At 38.7% G+C, this 21,892-nt stretch overlaps 1 protein-coding gene across 2 annotated transcripts in view; it reads right to left on the reverse strand.

Moving 5' to 3' along the window:
- The window catches only part of grid2 (glutamate receptor, ionotropic, delta 2), a 554,413-nt gene that overhangs the window by 73,723 nt on the left and 458,798 nt on the right, over nt 1–21,892 (reverse strand). For both annotated transcript variants that reach the window (XM_042421919.1, XM_042421920.1), the window contains one exon: nt 10,533–10,671. In XM_042421919.1, the coding sequence (XP_042277853.1) occupies nt 10,533–10,671 (139 nt within the window). The remainder of the gene's footprint in view (nt 1–10,532; nt 10,672–21,892) is intronic.

The raw sequence follows: 21,892 nt of genomic DNA on the forward strand, positions 1-21,892 counted from the left end.
GCTTAGCCAAATTCTAATAATGTGACTGCTGCAACCCATGTCTACAAACCAACCAATCAGAATATGTCAGAAAACACTGGTCAGTGTGACACTTCCTAAGTGCAGTTTTCTGATTAAAGTTTAGGGGAAAACACACTTGTTCTCCTTCAGACATCCATGGCACACAAAAACCAAAAGGCTGGAGGTGAAATTAAAATTAAGTTTGTGTGATTTTGCTGCATTTTCAAAACATATGAGTGGCACAGATGGATGACACGAGCTAATGATGTACCTCTGCCTTCATGTACTTTTTTCTGTTTACATTGTAGTGCCATGATTCACTATACATTCAGTGCACAATCTGACATGCCTCAAATTGATATTGTACAGTCTGACACAGATTGTGCCAAGATTTTTATTATAGGTGTCTCGTCTCTCTCACAATGTGACATGCAATAAATTTACACTACCGTTGTTGTTACACAGTCTAAAGGCACCTTTAGTATTACTAGTTAGGTGACTGAGGAAGAGGGCCATGGATGGTACACTTTAAGTAGGGGTGTAACGGTATGTGTATTTGTCCCAGATCTTCACAGTACAGTCGTTACAGTTCTTTGCATGCAGTCATACGAAGAATACACTCCTTGACCCAAACAATTACTGTCAAAATAGTTTAATAATCCACTTAGTCCGACATGTGGAACAATAATTCTAGAGCGCAAGTTTTACCCAGAGCATTTTGGCAGCACACCACTTAGCTGTAGCAGGCTCATGAGTGTATGCTAGCCGGCTTAGCCAAGGTAGCCTGGTTACCCTGTAGTGTCACTGCCATCAGAATGACAAACAAGAGACCCATAACACTGACTGAGAGCAACACTATTGTTAAAATATGCTCCGTTATCTCCATAGAGAAACAATACCGCATCTTTTTTCTGCTGTACTGAAATCGTACTAAACCATGACCCCAAAACCGAGGTACATACCCAATCCTTGAATTTTGTGTACTGTTACACCCATAACTTTGAGTGATTCACACTTGTGGTTCACACTATCCCTTCCCTTTTAATGGATGGTTTGGATCTAAACCCATCCTGGGCCAAAAGTGGGAGTTGGGAGCAATATTTAAATGACATGCAATAAAAACAGAAAATGTTAATTGGCCATGACCATTAAATATGAGAAAAAGGGGGGTGGAAAACAGTTTGGACAGTAGTACTCACTCAGTTCACAGTGCTGAACCAGGTGGCTCAGGAATTAAATCTACTGTACAACTGCACTAAAGAAGGGAGATATTAACAAGGAAGAGCAAATGAAAAAACACACAAGTCAGTCTGTTTTGTACTATTTCTTATTCATCTCACTGTCTCTCTCTCTCTCTCTCTCTATCTCTTCCTCTCTCTCTTATTATTCCTTTCTCTCCCAATGTACCCCTTACCCATAAACTGGCACCTCTGGGGGAATATACAAGCTATTGTTAATTATAATGCAACAGTGCTTGCGTTGCCTCTCAAACAGTTTGGCCGCTGAGAAATGTAATGGAGAATCATTACAGGAACTAATTACTGTTTGTTTGTTAAATGGCTGCTACATACCACCCATGATTTGAGAGACACACATTTGTGAAACAAAACATGAACAAAAAAACACTCAACATGTCCTGCTTAATGAAGAACAAGTGTACAGTATCTTACTTCATTAATTCAGTTGTACTACACCCACAAAGCAGATTTAACAATGGGGAAAAATACAAGTTTAAGACCCCACACTGACACCTGGTCTGTCCTCAACAAAACAGCATTTAAGTTATATATTTCTTTACATTCCTGACACTTATTCAGTGCAACCCTGGATTAAATGAACTGAAAGGGCATAACAGGGAGAGTGAATTCATCTTGCTACACTCAAGACAACTCTCAACTTCTACAACGAGAATTCTTGAGTCATATCATCAATCAGTCCACTTCATAAACTGAAGATTTACCACTCTCAAGTGCAAATCAACGAGATCCTATATCTTCAGAATCTAATGTTATTAAATTACTATTTTATCATCTTGGAGGACTCTTTCTCACAGTTTGTAGGTGATGGCGGTCCTGATAAATCATTTTCTGTGAAAGTAAAATTGCAATGTATGGTTATGTTTTTATTGATGTTGTCTGGAAATGCTCAGCCCAATCCTTGGCCTACTACCCATGTTTACCCACTCTCTAAGATTTCAAAAGTAGAACAGGCCTTGGTCTTATACATTTAAATGTTAGAAGTCTTGTAACTAAAATGGATATGATCAAGATCTGGGCAAATACGACAAATATGACTTAATGGTTCTACCCGAAACGCAGCTCAAGAAATTGGTAACTGATGACTTAATTTTTATTGATGGTTTCAAACTAATCGGGTGGGTAAAGAAGGCAGAGTTGCCAGTATATCAAATCCCAGTTGATTAACTTGAAGACTTGAAGTCTTGGCCATCGAAGTGGGTGTAACAAAGGATTCTCATATCACTGTGGTTGGCTGCTTTAGACCCCTGTCTGCCTCAAAGGATGCTTTCAAATCTATTTCAGATATTTTACATGAATTAAATGATTCTGAATTCATCCTTGATCTAAATTGGTAGTGGCTTTCATGGACCTCAGATTGTTTTAAATAACTGTGTGACTCCTTAAACCTTGGGCAACTCATCAATGCACCAACAAGGCCAAATACTATAGCATAAAATAAATCTACCTTGCTTGATTTAATTATAACAAATACATCTCACAAATACACCTCAACTGGCATACTTTGCAATGATGTAAGTGATCATTGTGCAACTGCTTGTGTCAGGAATACAAAATCCCCAAGGTAAAATCCCATTTCATTTTTAAAAGATAGTCAAGAATGCATGTTTTTAACTATGACTAAGTAGCCATGAAATATTAAAGGCTTTTTAAATGTATTACCCTCTTGAGTGCGTCAGATCTTTTCAATAATTTTTAAAAGATATTTTAAAAGCTTTGAAGAGCAGGCTTTCCTGCATGATTTGTATTACAATGACCTTAGCAGTCTGATTATGGATGTTGAACTGGCATGGGAATATTTTCACTCAATTTTCCAGTCTATCTCTAATAAACATGTTCCCATTAAGGGACCAGCAGTAGGGACAATCCCTGGTATTCAGACAGCCTTTCAGGGCTAATTTGTTAAAGAAATAAATCTTGGGCCCAAGCTAGATTTTCACACTCCTCTGCTGACTGGACTATGTTTAGAGCCCTAAGGAACAAATGCACCTCAATGATCAGTTTATCTAAAGTCAGTTATAGAGAACCTAAATAACCCCTCAAAATTCTGGAAATATATTTAATCCTTTCAGGTACTCATGTTGCTTCAAGCCTCCCTGAACACATGGTATTGGCTCAGACTAAATAAAGGACAAAGCTGCCATGGTCAGCCAATTTAACAAGCACTTTATTTGTGCTGGGTCTATATTTGACAGCTCAAATGACATTGACCACAAAAAGTCTGCAGGTCAAGATAATCCTTATCTCTTAAGGGTGGCGGCAGATATTATTGCTGAGCCCATTACTCATATTTTTAATTAGAACCTTTTGTCCAACTCAATACCTAAAATCTGGATAGTTGCCTATATTCTCCACTTACTTAAAGGTGGAGACCCCTCAGAGTTAAACAACTACCATCTGATTTCCAAACTCTCAGTCCTAGCTAAGATCCTTGAATCCTCGGTAAATTTACAGTCAAAACAGTTTTTACTTGATAACAACAAGTGATTTTCAGTCTGGTTTTAGAACTGGCCACAGTACCAGTACTGCTGCTATGGTTGTGACTAATGATCTTATCGTTACTTTGGACAGAAAACAGCATTGCGCTGCCTTATTTTTGGATCTATCTAAGGTCTTTGATTCAGTGGACCACCAATTGCTGCTGAACAAACTTAGAAGTGCTGGTTTCAGTCCTAAGGCTGTCAAATGGTTCAGAAATTATTTTATAGTTCGAACTCAATGTGTCCATGCAGAGGGCCACAAACCTGATCTTATGGAGCCTTGATTCAGTGTAGCATGCATCTCTACGTTTCATTACTAATCAAAGTCCCTTACTCACCATGCATCCTTTATGACTTGGTGGGTTGTACTTCATTGATCACTCACAGACAACAGCACTGGTATATTTTTATCTATGAAGCAATAATGGGTAAACTTCCAGCTTACTTCTGTACCCTTCTCTGTCTCAGCTCTGGTAGTTACCAGCTACGCTCCTCCAAACGGTTGGTTTTTAATGTACCCTGGGTTTTGACAGATCTGGGGAAAACTGGATTTTCCTACTATGCACTTTGGGCATGGAATAATCTGCAAAGATCTAAAATTGGAAACATGTATATCCATTGGTGAATTTAAGGGCATCATGGAGAATGTGGTGTTGGAGGCATGTAGTTGTTTTTCCTGAGAGGCCATTGTGTTTGAATAGCTGTTCTTCTGTTTTATTGTGAATTTTTGTATATCATGTTGTGTATGTTGCATTTAAATATGTTGTGATTTTGTAGACCTTAGCAAGGTCTCTTTTGTAAAAGAGATTTTTGATCTCAGTGGGACTTCCTGGTGAAATAAAGGTAAAATAAATAAGTATAAAAATAAGTAGGTACTGTTTGTATTATTACAAGGATGCTCACTCACAAAGACAAACACATACACAGAAACACATGCGTGCGCGCGCACACACAAATACAACACACACACACACACACAAGCTAACACATTTACACATTTTATGGAAGGTCACAGCTCTTGCATTTCCTCTCTCTCTCATGCCCTCCTCAACTATCTCTCTGACCCGCTTTAAAAAACTGCTTTGAAGATTTTAATGAACTTTGCCGTTAACATGAATCTTTTATTACTGTCAATTAATCTTTGGCCTCAATAATCTGCCCTCCCCAACCAACTCCCACAAGAATATCTAGGCCTGTCAGCACACTCTTTGACCAGGATCCCCCCCTGTGTGAATTGGACTGCAACTCCCAGCTTGTTATTTGATGGTATGTGAATGCATGCAAGAGAGAGAAATATGGCATGTCTGGGGAAACCTTAAAATTGAGATTAGATTTCACACACAAAAAAAATTCCAGATTTAAAAGGATTTACACATTGATTATTCATTACACTGATGAGAAAAGAAGTTGGATAATGATGAAACAACACAAATGTCCAGTATATCCACAGTGACTGAACCTATACCATAGCATCTGTCAAAAGAAGTTTGTTTTACGCCTGTTTTAGGTAAGTCAGCTTGAAGCTCGACCTACATAAATGTTTGCCAAGTTTGCTAATTTTGCAAAGAAAAACAAAATCAAAAACTGAAAATTTTAGAGGGGAATTATGTGGTGTGTGTGTGTTTGATACCTCTAAAATAGAACATCCTGAAAAGGAGCTGTGAGCTACTGTAATATAATTTTTATTTTATATGAACTACTATATTTCTATGAAAATACAAAGGGATTCTTTTTTATTTTACAGCTGAGGATTTAAAGGAGAAGTGGATAAAAAAAGATGAGAGCAGAAGAGGTGGATGAGACATTTTCATTTCAATCACAACACGGCCAGTGGCTGTCTTCATTTATGGCTGTCCATAACTCAGATTGATTACTCCGTGTGTGTGTGTTCTCTCACGGAGATAAGCATATATGAACTATAGACTTAATTGTCTTTTGTTAATGTTTTGTATGACACACTAGTGTGTGCACACACACACACACTCATGTGTCTCTGCTAGCTCCTTTTGCAACCAATTATATTCCCCCTAAGCAGTTCAATGAGCAAGTAAATGGAGTGAACAGAAGCTGAATGTGTCCTGTGACAAATAGTTAGTGTAAGTGTGTGTGTGTGTGTGTGTGTGTGTGTGTGTGTGTAAGAGAGAGAGAGAGAGAGAGAGAGAGACATACACACACACACACAGGACAGAGACCTGCTTAATTCCATGTTCATCAGTGTATTGTGCATGTAATCTGTGTTTGTATATCTTTGTGTCTTCACATATGGTCATCTGGTTATCTTTGTAGAAAACTAAAGGACTCACACAGTCATATTCTTTGCTGTGAGGAAGGCAAATTTTGTTTTTCGCAAAGCAAACAAATGTATAACCTTTGAGGAGAACATAGCAGTCAGTATTTGTTATTTTAGCCGTTTTTTAAAAATCTGTTATTTATTTTCATGCTGGGATGACTTACGTTGCTATGCCAACTTAGGTGTTTAAAGTAGGTTAATACACAAAGTATTCCACAAGCATTTGAGGAGATTCAACAAATCGGCTTTTCTTCCTTCAGATGCCAAAGGACAAAGATGATTTCTGTGAGGAAAATTACTTTGGGGATAGCTAGTCGAGCCTTGATCAGTTCAAAGCTGCAACATTATGTTGATTTATCATCAATCCACAGAAAAATAATCAACAACTATTTTGATTTTGATGATAAAGTCCATTTTAAAGCAAATGAAAATTAGTGCCTGGTTGTCTTTTCTTAAGCTTAATATTTTTGGGGTTTTGGACATTTAAAGTACATTCATGATATGAAGAATTCTGTGAATTTATTATAATTATTTTTAATTATTTGCTTTTAACATTTTATAGATTAAATTAGCATCTGTAGCATCTGTAGTGATTTGGGGGTTTTGTCACCCATTTGACTGTCATAGCTCTTCCTTCAACAACTGATGCTGTGCAGCAGCTAAACATGGTCATGATCCAGAGTAGACTAGCTAAATCTTAAAGCTGCTTAAGTTTTGCTTACATTTGGATTACTGTAAATATAAGATGAATTTGTGACTTACATTTTCATTTCAAAGCTAGTTTTCTTAGAATGTATTATAATATTTAAGTACTTAGAGGTGCAGTTAAGATTTAATTGTAGTTTTATTGCCTTGCCTTATGTGTTGTTACGTCTTCAGTAGAGATTAATGTCTGATCTGTGCTATTAGCTAACTAACTATTAGCTATCTAACTTGCATCTTTACTGTGAAAACGTTAATTTTATAATTCTGTCCAATACTGGCGTCTATAAACTACACAAGGGACAGTGCTGTTATAGTTCCTTTCTCACCAATAGAGGGTGATACTGCAACAATGTGACAGTCAATCTTGACTTCATGAGTTCATGATGCTCATGAGGCTTTAAATAAGTAAAGAGTTCGTGCCAGTTTGACCAATGTGACCTCTCAACTGTCCTGAGAGTTGAGAGGTCCGCTATGAGGCTAAGATACATACACACACACACACACACACACACACAAATGCATACAAACATCTAGTTGACTTCATTGGAAATCTTTATCAACCATAAAATATGACATCTGTTATGTGAGATTGGGCCAAGAAGCTTTTTATCTTCAAACACTCTCTCTGTCTTTCCATCCTCCCATCCCAACCAATTCTTCCGCTCCATCTCTTTCTTCTCTTTACAGGTGCTGCCTCTTTTTGCACTTTTTTACCCCTCAAAAATCCATTTCTCATTCTGACTCATCGCCATGACCCAAACCCTTCCCCTCTCTCAGTTTCTCCATGCTTCTTCTCACTCTCAATCTCTCTACCCTCTTTAAGTTCCCTTCTCTAGCTCCTAACCTCTGGCTCTCTCCTCCCCCTTTCCTCTTAATCTGCCTCATCTTTTCTTTCACGTACTCCCTTCTCTTTATTTCCACTTTATAATCATCCTGTTTTGTCTGTTTCTGCTTCTCTCTTGCTCCCTCTCTGCCTCTATCCACTGCCGTCCCTCGCTGTTTTCCTAAAGTATTCACACTAAAATTGAGGGAAAACATCCAAGCGTGAAATAGTCCAGAGAGGGTTCTGAATGCTCACTTGTTATTTCATTTCCAGGATGAAACAAGGGCATTAATACTTAAAAACCCTGTCTGTCCTGGCAGCTCACAGAGACGCTAAGAAGAGCAATGCCTCCATCCTTCCCCAGCCTCCTCTTCCTTTCCTGCCCCTGCATTCACTTGCTTGCTCTTTTCCATACTTGACTAATTCATTTTCACTCACTTACAAATGCATTCACTCTTCAGTCTGCGTAATATGTTAATCAAGTATTTATCAGATAAAAGTACACGCAAATCGTGACATCACAGTCCCCTTTTTTTCGCTTGGATACTCCCTTCATCTCTCAGTTTACTTTGGATGTGTTTCCTCTCACCACTCACCCTACCACCCATCTTTGGAGGCTCAAGGCCATGTGGGTGCTGCTGTTTTAGGTGGTAATTATGCCACTAATGACCCCAGAAGAGTCAACAAATTAAAGATAATGCATTAAAATTTATGGAAATCCTTAATTAGCTCATTGGATGCTGAATGAGGCAGCGAACTAATGACAGCAAATTTAAGCAAAAAAAAAAGGGAGGGTAGACAAAAGGGGGTGAGAAAAGTAAATCTTTCTGCACATTTTCCAAGGGACTGGACAAAAGTACTTGGAAAAGATGAAAAATAGAATTAAAACCAGACAGTGTGAAGAAGAGGGGAGGAAAGAGTAGAGACGAAAGTAAAAGAAAGAAAAAAGGAGGAGGTCTGCCAAATACGGAAAAGAGAGAAAAGAAAGAGAGAGGTAAACTGACAGAAACAAATTAAGAGACAGATAGTGATGAGATCTTGAGAAATAAATGCTGTTTATTCCAAAGCCAAGCACAATTAACTGTGGCACTGCCGGGCATAGCGGATGCTTCGGCATGCTGATTAGTCCAATGAGAGATGAGCGTTTCCTAGTGCCACTAGGAGAGAAGCAGCAAACATATTATCACAAAGATAGATACAGAGGGCACAGAGCTTGGGGAAATAATATGTGTGTGAGTGTGCGTATGTGTATGTGTATGGGTGTGTGTGTGTTGTGTGTGTGTGTGGGTGTGTGTGGGGGGGGGGGGGGGGGGGGGGGGTTAGCAAAATGAGAGTAGAATGCTTTGCCAGTTGCCATAACACATTTTCTGCCCCTAACCTGACAGGAACATCCAAAAGTGCCCTCTCTTCTAATTTTCTTCCTCACTTTGCCTCATTGTATCTCTCCGTTTTTCGTTATCTTACCTATCTTCATCACTGGACACACACACACACACACACACACACACACAATGATAGAGCCAAACTTGAGGCTGACAGGAAATTACTATCCTACAATGAGGTGAAGGAGGAGGGGGGAGAAAGGATTGAGAGGAAGGAAAGGGTAGAGAAATTATTGCGTATGTGTGTGTTGCCCTTTTATGCATTACACCTGCCTGCTAGACTGAATTTCCAGACTGGGTAACAATCGAGCACACTGAGGAAGACTACAGTGTGTCTCTGTGTGTTAGAAACACAACTGTACTCACACTCTTTGGTGAATTGTGTGAGTTACCATGTGCGTGTGTATGTATGCATAACTGCATGCACAACTTTGTGTCCTGGACTTGCCTTTGTATTATGGGGCTTGTGCATCTGTGTAGATGTGGGGTGCAACTTTACAGTATAACTTCATATAATAATAAATGGTGACATGTAATAGTTGGAGGATTTCAGTTCTTGTATCCCAACATAAATGTCAATATTTCAGAAAATTAGGAGACTCTCCTCCCAAGACAAGTTCCAGCAAGTGCCCCAAAATTACCTTCTCTATGTTGACGTTCAAATGACAGAAGCCCTTTTAGAGACTGTAGTAATTATTATGGGAGCAAAGGAGGAAATGAGGCGACATTAATGTGGACAAAGTCAGCAGGGGAGGATGTCAGGGAAATTGATGGGTCAACAAAACATCAGACTTTAACACAGGGATCTCTTTTCCATTTCCAACCACGAGTTAATATTGTTTTTTTTTAAACCATGACCATGATTGTGCCATTAACTTAACCACATGGCTATTCACTAACCTTAACAAAGTGCTTATTTTTACCCAAACCATAATCTTTTCTTAAACTCAAGTTATTTTTGAGCCTAAACAAAACCAAACCTTAACCATAATGTTGTCACATCAGTTAAAGGTAGAGTCAGTCATTCTGGAGAAAGATTGTTGATATTTGAACTAAACACCAAAACAAATAACCCCTCCCTTCATGCTCCTTCAGAAACTCCGCCCCACAAATTCATGGATACGCATTGCCAAGGCAATGACCAAAAGAGAAATATGGCGGGATCAAGAGCGATGCGTCAGCTGCAGATTCACTTCTGTTCCTCTCACACATTATCACAAGCAGAAAAAAAAAACATCTCATCTGAGCACAACAGTCCATCCACACGCTCACTTCTCACTCGACCTGCGTTCAGCATCTCTGTCCACAGAAGCAGCTGTCTGTCAGAATGGACAGCAAGCGGACTGTGAGGAGATATTTGCTGAATTTGACAAAAAGTGTGTTGGGTTAGAATCGCTGACTCTACTTTTAACTGTGATTTACATTATCTGAAAGTTACATACAAATTATGTATACCCTGCCGATATATGTCAATATAGGCATGCGCCATTCTGGAGTACATGGACCAACAATGTATTTTGACATTTAATTTGGTATTTTGATTTTAATTTGGGAACATTTTGAAAAACACAACAACTAAATTTATTGGATACTTACTGTATAGAGTTCTCTATGCGTGTGATGGTAAGAAAGGCTGCTAGATTGGCGGTATATGAAGATATGACAATTAGAGCAAACATCCACCAAACACCCATCATCATCCTCGTCGCCAGAGTGGTGTAGGGCACCTCTCCACCTAGAAAGAAAGAGAAAAAAGAAAGAAGTGTTTACCAGCTGTGCAGTAACACCAAAAAGACAAAAAAAAAACAATTGTTCATATCAACACATACAAGCAAACTCTTTGCTGCAAGAGAAAAAGCTGCTGAAACAGCAAAGCACATCCTGAAAGATTATGGTTGGAGTAACAGATCTGGCACAGATCTGATCTTCTCATGGCGGAATAAAGTGGGAGAAACTGCAGAGAATTGAATTTGTGCTGTTTTAGAACGACATTAAAAATCTTTGCCACATCATTGAGATAACATTTGGTACATTGAGGTAAACATGCCATGTGCAGAATATCTGTTTCTCTGGAAATGTCTTAATGTAAAATCACTCTCAAAATACTTGCAGGCATAACTGTTGGGACACAAGTTAAAAGACGCAACCTGCTATTTCAATAAATTGCAATGAATAATGATTTTAAGCCTGATCAATCTGAACAGAATGTGAAAATACTTATCCGGCCTTCCTATAAGACTTTAATGCTGCCTGGAGGACACTGCAATGAAAAGGGGCTTGTCCATCTTTAAATATAAAACCTCTATATCCCTGCCTTGTGTTATAAACAGCTTTTGTGGCCTTGTCCTCTGAAATCTTGTGCTACAGTAAAAGCTAATTTCTTCAGCTTTCTATTAACTTCAGAAATGTCACTCTAACCCTGGCCCTCACAAAATAATCTATTTGTGCATTAACAAAGATGGAAAATAGCATACATTTATCTTCGGCTTTAGCACACATTCTGTATATGCAAGCATATTGGCAATAATGCATTTACACACATCTAGGTACACACACCTGATATAAACATACACACAAATGGGAAACAGAGTGAAGACTGATTTGCAGCCTGCAAGCTCTTCCTCACTGCCTTTATTGAAGTCTGTTAGAAATTAACCTCATTCATTCTTGTAGCAGGGGATCACTGCTGTGTCAACTCAGACCAACAGATGCTCTCCTCGCTTCCACTTCCCCCAGCCGAGACTCAATAATACATGTGACACCCACGTAATCCCGTGTTACCTTTATCTCACTCCCTTTCTCTTTCTCCATGGTATCCTTGCTTTTCCTATCTTCCTTTCAGGCCTTGTCTGCATTGCTAAGAACATTTGATTTAATTAAAATTTGTTATCGCCCTCCCTCTCCCTCTCTCTGGGTTACTGTATCTTTTTCAGGCAATACATTTGCAGTTGACAACAGGTTTTACCGCAAGCCTGAAGGTGCAATAATGTGTAGTACTGTACTCTATACTCAGTTCAAATAATCTCTATGTATGTTTGCACATCTCTAGTATACTTTTAGTATGCTTCAGTTCTGTTGTTTTTAAATTTGTTTATCTTTTATAGTTTTTTGAGTGATTTCTCCACAGAGAGTCACATTTACAGTGATTATGAAATTAATTCATCTGTCAGTTATTTTTATAAGGTAGTCTGATAAAACTGAGATTGATCTCTTTTTTCAAGACAGATCAGAAAATATTGCCTAAGCTGTAACCTGTTCAGTACTGCCTTGGCAAAGACCGATGCTGTCTCTATGTTCTAACTGCTTTCTTCCACTCTGTAAAACCACTCTGAAAACTTTACAAATACATATAAAATAATGCTAAGTATATGTGTTTGTGGTAAATATTTTTTCAGTGAAAGAAAAACTAGAATACAGCCTTATCAATTAAAGTATAATACATATGTAAATAATGTTTTTGATAAAGTTCATGCATTAACAATTCATGAGAAATTACTGTGGATTTGCCAGTGGGAAAATGAAACTGAATCTTTTCCAAGGATGACTGCAACCAGCAGGAACAGATGCTTTTTTCTCATAATGTGGGCTGCCAGAAAATGTCCAAATATATGCCAAACCGTGACTGCAGTACCTTGGACTTCAATAGCTTCTAAAACGTGACCATTCCACCTGCAGAGGGTATTTCGGGATTTAGGGTTTCATACTGGCAATATCCATAGAAGACCGAGTAAGTTACCAGAGAAAATCTATTGTCAAGTCTCAGAACAATTTTCATGTTGATTTCTGGCTGCACATGTGACTTTTATAAAATATATAATACAGCTGGGAAAATGACCCTGCTAGTTCTGACATCTGAATGTCCTAAAATTTGAAGGTGGGCAAACTTTTGTTTTGTTTTATAGTTCTTTTGGCATCTAAATCAAATAAAGATCAAGGACAACATACTTTTTGAAAAAGTCATTTTGTCTTCTAATTGTATGTTTGTATGTGTGTGAGAGAGAGACAAAGACAAAGTGGTAACATCCTTGTAAGATAGTGTAGCCAGGTAGAACTGACGGTGGGGGCAGTTGCTCTAGCTGGACCTGTAGGTGACTGCACTGACAGTGATTGGGTGATGAGGGGCACCTGTTGGCAAGCTGTGGGTTTCATTCAGGGCTTTGTCTTCTCCGAAGGGTTGGCACACCACATGCAGCGGGTTAAAAACACCACTAATGAGAGTAAACTGAGTTTGGTGTGTGATATCGGTAGCATGCTGACTGGGACTGCAGATGTTCCTGCGTCATTCTCAGTGTCTGGGAGGCGTCTTGCCTTGGTGTAGCAGGAGGGTGCTAATGGACCACCTTTCTGAGAGCTCCTTGAGTGTTTGTTTATGAGGGTAGGACCAGGATTTGCTTTATAGCTGCTAGTGAACCACTGCCTTGGTGTTTCCTCTTTTTTTTGTTTATTTTGATTTAATTGTTTTCTTTTTAGATCGTGTGATAACCCTGTCAACACTATCGAGCTATCCCTGTCCGTCTTTGCTTCACAGCATTTGAACCCGCTACCTGTGGCTGGTGGGTGCCACAATAGGATTTATGAGGGTCAATAAAACTAACTGAACATTGAGAAGAGAGTTGAAAAGGCCCTTAACATGGTTTATTTGAAGACAGGACTGGCTTTGATTTTAAAGATGCCAAAATGTCAGAAACTTCTCTTTGTCAAAATAAATAAGTGTATAATAATTGAGGTTTCTGACATGCAGTCAGTGTCTGTCTTATTCTATGCAGTCGTTCACGTTAAAGGTGCCATGTGGAGTTTTCTTTTTAACAAGCAAAAGTTATGTTTACATTGAGTGTAACAAGGAGTTGGTTGAAACGTTGCTAGTTAAATCAAAGGGAGCTTTGATCTAGTGTGCAAGTAGTCCTTGTATTGCTATTTAATTGATTTTTGCATCTATCCCACTGAGGTTTTGTGGATGTGCACAGGACTACTCTGACATATTTTACACTGAGTTTTAGTCACCAAAACATATTATGTGTATTCTTGAGGTCTAACCGAAGTGTTGAATGTATTTTCTTCCTCAGGAAACATCTGCAAAGCCTATGTTTTAAAGCATTTAAAGTATTTGAATTATTTACATCCATGTTTACTAGCTTGCAGTCTTTTTCTTATTTGCCTTTGCTGGCACATTGCTGCATATCTTAGCACATTACAGCCATCTGTAGATCATTGGAACAGTGTGAAACAAATGGTAGGACTACCAATACCTTGCGTCACCCACAAGCATGTATGTGTTTCCTTGTGTGTGTGCACAAAACAAACAAAACAGAAACCTGCCCATTAAAAACAGCTCCATAGCACTACTAGAGATCAGAAACTCCACAGTGTACCTTTAATGAACAAGGTGTCAATAGTGTCAATAACATTCAGGTTGAATTGTTAGATTACTGTAATATACTGCAGCATTGTATAATATCTTGCCATTACGAGTGTATGATTCATAAGTGTGTAACTTGCTTTGAAATCCATGATAAGATCATCCAACAGCAGGAAAATGCAGTGATTAAAAAATATATTTCTTTTAAGTAAAGGATATTGAATATGCACAACAGGCACATATCACTGCTCTATCAAAACTAATATATAAACAGGGTTCTTTCAGACAGTGTCTTGTGTTATCAACTCATCTCTTATAATGTATTGTACCACTGGAAGCATCTTTCATACTGTGTGCTATCAAAACCATCTTTCATACAGTGAAATGCGCCCAGATGGATGTCACCACAGAGGAAGAATACAGGCAGTCAGCAAACCATTCAAGTCACGAGAGATTGAGTCATGGGTCATGTGCCAGTATACAGGATTGAAGTATATATACATACAAGATATACACACATATCTTTTCAAAAAACATACTTTCCCTTTACAGACTACAAAAGCACCATGAGAATGAATGACAACAAAGAAAAATAAGTTGCTGATGAACATGCATGCTGTATATTAGAGGTCTATGTCTAAGCAGCCATTTAAATGTCACGCTGCTGCTCAGAAAACCTCAGTCAAGTCTGAACAACTGCCACTGAGTGAGTGACATTGCCATCTTTAAAAGAACATGCACTGAATAGACAGAAATCATGCCGCTGAGTTGACAGTTTAAGTGCCAGCTGAATTTATCAGGTTGAATATCTCTATACAGATAAAACTGACTTCTTGTGTTGTTAATTCAGTTGCCAACAGACATTATTACAATAAGGTAATTGTGCTTTTGTTGGCGTCCACCCAGGACAAGCGAAGGAAACTACAGTGATTCTTCTCTGCAGGACTTCAAGTAAAGGAGCTCCTCTTCAAGGCGCTTTTCGAGGCACCATTCATGTTCTCTTATAGTACCACTTCTGAAAACTCCAGTCAAAATTAGGAGTGTGTCTGAATTTGTGTGTGAGTCTCTGTTTGCACGTGTGCATGTTTATGGATTCTAAAGAAGGCATAGCTAGCATGAAGAGGCTTTTGTGGATGCCAGTTTGAGAGCTTCAAAGGCACCCTATTGTGCCCCTTCAATGTAGCTCTCCATTCTTACCACCATGTCTCTCCTGCTTCCTCTCTCGTTCTCTGTTGCGTTCCCTGTAGCTGGGGGCAAACAGCATTTCTCTATTTCTTCCGACTGCTCTCAAAATGAAGGTCAAAATTTACACTACTTTACAGCTAAGCTTTTAGTAAATGGTCTACATTTATATAGCACTTTTATCCAACGTACATTACAATTTTGCCTCTCATTCCCCCATTCACAGTCACTTACAAATCGATGGCAACAAGTTACCACGAAAGGCGTTAACCTGACTGGGAGCAATCTGGAGATCGGTGCCTTGACAAAGGACACTTCGGAGCTGGGGTTGGAACCACCAACCCTGTGATTAGTGACAGCCCACTCTACCTCCTGAGCCACAGCTGCCACTTTTGCAATCAAGTTGCTATGCTTAACATTTTTGGTGTATTGTTCCTAACCTTCAAGGCCACTACTGGTTTCCACTTATATCAGTACAGCCTAATTTGCTGGCTTAATCCCTGACTTCTGCCTTTTTTGACTGACTGACTGGACTGCTGGATATCTTCTTATCTGATTGGCTAGTTCAATCGCTGGCTGCCTGTTCCCTTGGCTGTGTGACTGCGTGACTGATTAACTTGCTTCATAACTGGCCTCTGAGCTGGCCAACAGAGTCGCTTGTTCATTTTGTGACTCATGGTGCTGATGTCTGTTGCTTTCTCTCATGTCCCAACTGACTAGATACATGTGGTCTTATTAGGATATTATGATAATCTCTTTTCTTTTAACTTAATTTGCATTTGTCTAATTATACAATTTAGTAGTCATTAGATGATCTGTAAATGTGTATCTCTTATACATACAGGGAAGGGTTTTGCTTAGCCTTTATCATTTTTTTTCAGTAAAGCTGTTTCAAATTAATACAGTTACATAAAATCTGAGAGCTCCAAAGTAGCACAACTCCACTACACAAGCTGCAGTCTCCCACTACTGGCTGCTAAGCAGCTCAGCTCGAGTAATTAGTCCTTGAACCTCTTTCTAATCCTCTCAGTTTTTATTAAAAAATTCTCTCAGACACTTCCTCTATCTCTGATTTTGTTCTCATCTATCTTCCTGCCTTTTGGCTCATGTGGCTAAATGAACACAAATACAGCTGGGTGTCTCACTGTTTCATTGCCATTGTATGTCCCAAGGAAAGAAGGAAAAACAGGGAGAATAAAAGCTGAGTGATGCATGATTAGTGTACCTTCAGCTTGAATAGAATCATGTAGTGTACATGATCTGCAAGATTATGTTAAGGTTCAACTTGTTTCAACTTGTGACTGTCATTGACTCCATACTGTTGAGATTCTGGTGGGTGGTCCTATATAATAATGCATGAAAAAAAGAGAGAAAGATGGAGCAGCACTTGGTTCACAGGCACATCTGCTCACTTAGGATGCTGCCCAAATATCTGGCAAGGACATCAAGTGCTCCGATACATGAGAGCACAATCCTCATCCCTTGGTTCTGAGATAAACTAATCATAGAGGAAGATGATTGGTACAAAAGCCCTTTATCCTCTGTTTGTGTGTGTGTGTGTGTGTGTGTGCATGCAGTTAATCTGTTGGGGTGACTATGAGACCAAGACATTTTATAGAGATAGAGGTGCAAAGTGTGATAAAGATGAGTACAGACTCAGTGTTGCTTAGATTAACTATAAACTGTCACCCTCTTGATCTCTTTGTTGATTTGTCCTGAGAATTCAAACATCTCAAACATTTGGCTTTTTCTGGTCTTTAAGTTGAGTTTGCGATTGTTTGGTAAGTGTTCAGGTTTAAGGCTGTTATTTGTTTCTTATCATTATCAATATTACTTCAGGTATTGCCCCGTGCTGTGCTGTTTACACAAGTTTTTGTTAAATCTCTGCATGTCAGCAATGCATTGAGGAGCGAGAGGAAGGTGTACAGCAGCATGAGGGAGAGGTGTATTTCCTGTGTCAGGAAAACATCCATATTTCAGTGTCAATGAGAAGGAGATGGGGGTCAACTGCTAGATTGTCTGGACAAATTGGTGATAAGGACCGGCTCTGTTGTGCATGGCCTATAGAGAATGGCCTCCATGCTCTTCTCAATGTAAACAAGCACCTTTAGTCACTAGTTTACTTTGCTGAAGTGTCGGCGAGAGGTGCTTGAGGCGTTCACTTGCAGACTTGTGGCTCTGTAATTTCATCCCACAACTGCATCAGCAACACGTTTGATTAATCAATCTCTCGCTCTCTCTACTTTACTTTCCAAAACTTCAGACAGAGGGTTCACAGTGTCTGTCCACAGTTCTGAAAATCCACTTCTATCAAATGCACCATATTTTCTTTAAATCTACATTCCCGCTGCCAACCGTTCTGAGGCTTCTCTTCAAAGTTACAGCATCACACTCCGGTTATTCTTGGATGAAAGAAGACTAGAGCAGTTCATTAGGGCTTTTAAAATGAGGAAAGGGGAGTTGGAATATGTTCAGCTGATGTCAGCTCCCAGTTGGAATTACTGCAATCTTGCCACAAAATGATGTAAGGTTTTTACTACAATTTGGACATTTCATTCTTTCACAGGCTCAAAAAGTGTCTAGTCGAAGGACAACAAACAGGCGTGTGAAAACCACTTGCAGGTTGGTCTCTGTAAGCATCAGGTAACACAATGACAGTGTTGGGAGGTGTTTAAACATCAAGTGAAAGTGAACAAGTGAAAATCAAAAGTAGATATGAACAGATTTGAAAGTTTTAAATGACCACAATAATAAATGGATTATTTCTCACAGTAAGGACCCCATTTTAAAGGCTGAATCACAAAATCCAAATGGACACTGTAAGTCTGCTACAGTGGGATGGAACTGAATGGAAATTATAAGCAGTGTCATCATTACCCTCAGTCACATTAATCATCTTATATATGTGTTAATCACAGTGACTCAGGAAAGGAGTAGGAGAGACCACACTGACCTCTCCAAGCATTATAAGTATTAAAATTATATTGTGTCCCAAAGAGGTTCAGACAGGAAACTTTTAACTCTAAATTTACTTTACTTGAGATATTGAATCTCTAATTATGTTATGTCATTTTTGTGTGTAAATATATAGGTTTAGGTATAGGTCAGAGTTCATCTTCCAATCATTATCTCAGATCATGAGACAGATATCTGCTCTTTGTCCCTAATATACGGACAGAGATGGAAAAAAAAGCCTTCATGTTTTCTGCTTCAGCCACTTGGAATAGTCTGCAGAGGGGAAATTAATTTGAGGAATCTGATATCTCTGGCTCAATTCGAGGCTACGGTAAATTCTAAATGACTCCTTAATTAATTGTCTCTGTTTTTAATTTTTAATTTCTCTCTTCTCGGCTTATTTTAGCCTTCATAACATTGTTATCTGGTTTTACTATTGTTTTATTTGTGTGCCTGATGTTGTACTGTCCTGTCGGGAACTTTTTATGTAGCCGTCCTGGCCAGGTGTCCCTTGCAAAAGAGATTTCCAACCTCAATGGAGCTTATCTGGTTTAAAAGATGTTAAATGAAAATGAAAATTAAATAATACTGCACATTTATATTTTCTAACTCAATGATCTACACAAAAGCTGTTATTGACAGCTACAGAGTTTGGAGGCCATAAAAGCAGAATGATAAAAGTGTCCAAAAGAAATGCCTGGAGTGGTGCTGTTCTGCTAAAAGCAGTGGTGGATGACAGACGCCTCTAAGAATCACCCATTATTCTTTAGCTGAGTGCACAGTTGCATTGAACTTGTATGTTAATGCCAATCTAAATTAATCTATTGGATAGAGAGTTAAATTAAAGATTATTCACATGAATTTGTGTTCTTTTCTAGTTGCCTCACATTTCTGTCAAGCCTGTCTACCATGCTACACGCAAGCCAGGAACATATCAAAGGGACAATATGCATAATGCATTTCAAGGTCAGGATAATACCAACATGTCGTAACCCTACATGTAGCTAGTGTCTTGAATAAGTCATAAAAAACCTCACTATAAGAAAATCTCAAATTATTGTAAAACAGCCTTCATGTAAATTCTTATGACAAATTTCAAACTTTCTTCTGCTGTCGATTATTTCGACAGCAGAAGAAAGTTTGATCACTTCTTTATATGTTTTCTACAAAAACACTGTAGAAAGCATTTCACAGAATTCTGTACAGATGTTTTTCTCAAAGCCTTAAAACAAAATGATGATGTCTGTAGTCTTTCAAAGTCTATACAAAGAAAAGCCAACCCTGTCTCCAAGAAATTACGTCTATACTTGCAACAGCAAATACCACCCGAACTATGTTTTCTGTCAACATAATGAGAGAAGCAACGGCATCTCATTAAAGAAACTATTTCTTCCTCATCAAATGAACCAGAATGTTCCATCAAGAGTCAAAATACAACATGATTACTCATACTGTATCATCACATGTATTGTATTGTATTGCTTTGTGAGGAAGGAGCAGAAAGAAAACAGAAAGAAGAGAAATAAGATGTTTCCATGTAAGGAACACTGTTATAACACCCAACATATTAATAAAGCACATTTGAGTGGTGATAACCAGGTGTCTGAAGTTCGAGTTCAGGCTCCAACAAAAATAAATAGACATATAAAATTCTAGCTACAGTGTCACTACACAAATACCAATGATTTTAAATATAGGACTTATTTATCGAAGAATCTCAAAGAGCTTTGATTATAATCATAGATGCTACTAAAACATTTTGGGGCAGTCTCAATTACTGACAATGAAAGAACTTGGGTGAGTCAAAATTTAAGCTGTATTTTGGTTGTTATTGATTTTTTTTTGTTTGAGTCAACAAAGTCAGAAGCTTCACAAGGCAAACATAATCAAATCCAAACACATACGCACACACACACACACACTCACACACACTCACAAAAGCCAAATAAACATATGTCTACACAATGTTATTCATTTGTTTTGAGCAAAATAAACAGTGACAGCCGGAAACAGGGGTGAAAAATTTGTCAGATACAGGAGGTGTTGTTTCCTGCAGGTTTGGCGCACAAAATTATTCTATAAGCCAACTCATCTGCATCAAACACATTCACTGTGTTTCTCTGCCTGCCTGCCTCCCTCACTCACTTCTTCTCCTTGCCTCGCTGCCCCCCTCACTTCTCCCCTCCTCTGCCTCTCTCCTCTTTCCACATCCTTGTTGACATGCTGCAGTTAAAGGTACTGTACCTCCAGATGAGAGCAGCTTTGAAGCCAGTCGAGCGGTGGGCACATCCAGGAGGGTTTTATGTGGCTTTCTTGTAAAGCTTCAAATCTCACCACTGAGCAAGCACCTCCACTGCCTCAGATTATACCCCTCTACCGCCTGATGACTTGCAGGAATCGTTATTCTTTTTTTTTTTGCCATATATTTCTTCTCTAGCACTTCAATCGCTCTGGACTGACGGTGCCCCAGTGATTATAAACAACTTGGGAAAGACATATTACGGTGTTGGGGCCGGGGTGAGGAGGGAAAAAGTGAGAGAACAGAAAAAGGCAGAGGGAGTATGACAGAGTGCATGCATCCCTCTTCCACCACCTCTCCTGCCTTCTTCTCTTCAATCTTTCCATTGTATATGTGCCACCTCTAATACCTTTCGCTATCAGCCACAGTGAAGAGGGATTTTCCATGTGGCTAGCAATTTTTTCAAGCCATCAAATGCCGCCATTATAAGGATACCGCAGGCCAGTAATATTGTGGATTTGAGCTAAGATGCATGAAGTTCAGGATTCTGAGATGCGCCTAATGGTATCTCCCTTCCCAGTATGCACTCTGATTAAGAACCACCATCATGATGGAATAAAAGTATACAACATAAAACGGTAAACCAACATGTACGCAGCATTTAATGAGCGTTTCTGAAATGTTTGCATCTTTAAGGAAATGGTTTGGATGTAGATAAGCGTGAAGGCAAAGTGGAAGTTATTAAAACAGGACAGGAAAAGCAATGCCACTGATCCATGCATGCTCAGCATATATTCACACTCTTACAAACACACAAAACATCTATGACCACTGAGGGAATAATCAGGATGATCTAATTTTACTGCTTTTGGCTAATGTGTTCACATTAGCTCATTCATTTATGTATTTAATTTTGTTTTCTCAATATTTAATAGATAAGAGTGATGAATATATTTAACCAATCTAGAAAGACAGACGATATCTGATTTGATTCTGTCATAAGCACCCTAAACATAACAGATTTGTCCAAGTATTGATTAATGATAAGAGATTGTGTAGATGTGAGAGCTAGTCCTGAGCTCATAATTTCTGGCTAATTGCATTTATCTTTCCAACAGCAAGAGGACTTTTAATATAGCGATATTTAACTGATTGTTATATGAATGTCATCCAAAGTTTTGATTGTGACTGGAGAGATGATTACACTTAACATAATAAATACAA

Source organism: Thunnus maccoyii, chromosome 9, assembly GCF_910596095.1.
Source record: "Thunnus maccoyii chromosome 9, fThuMac1.1, whole genome shotgun sequence".
In the NCBI taxonomy this organism is placed as follows: domain Eukaryota; kingdom Metazoa; phylum Chordata; class Actinopteri; order Scombriformes; family Scombridae; genus Thunnus; species Thunnus maccoyii.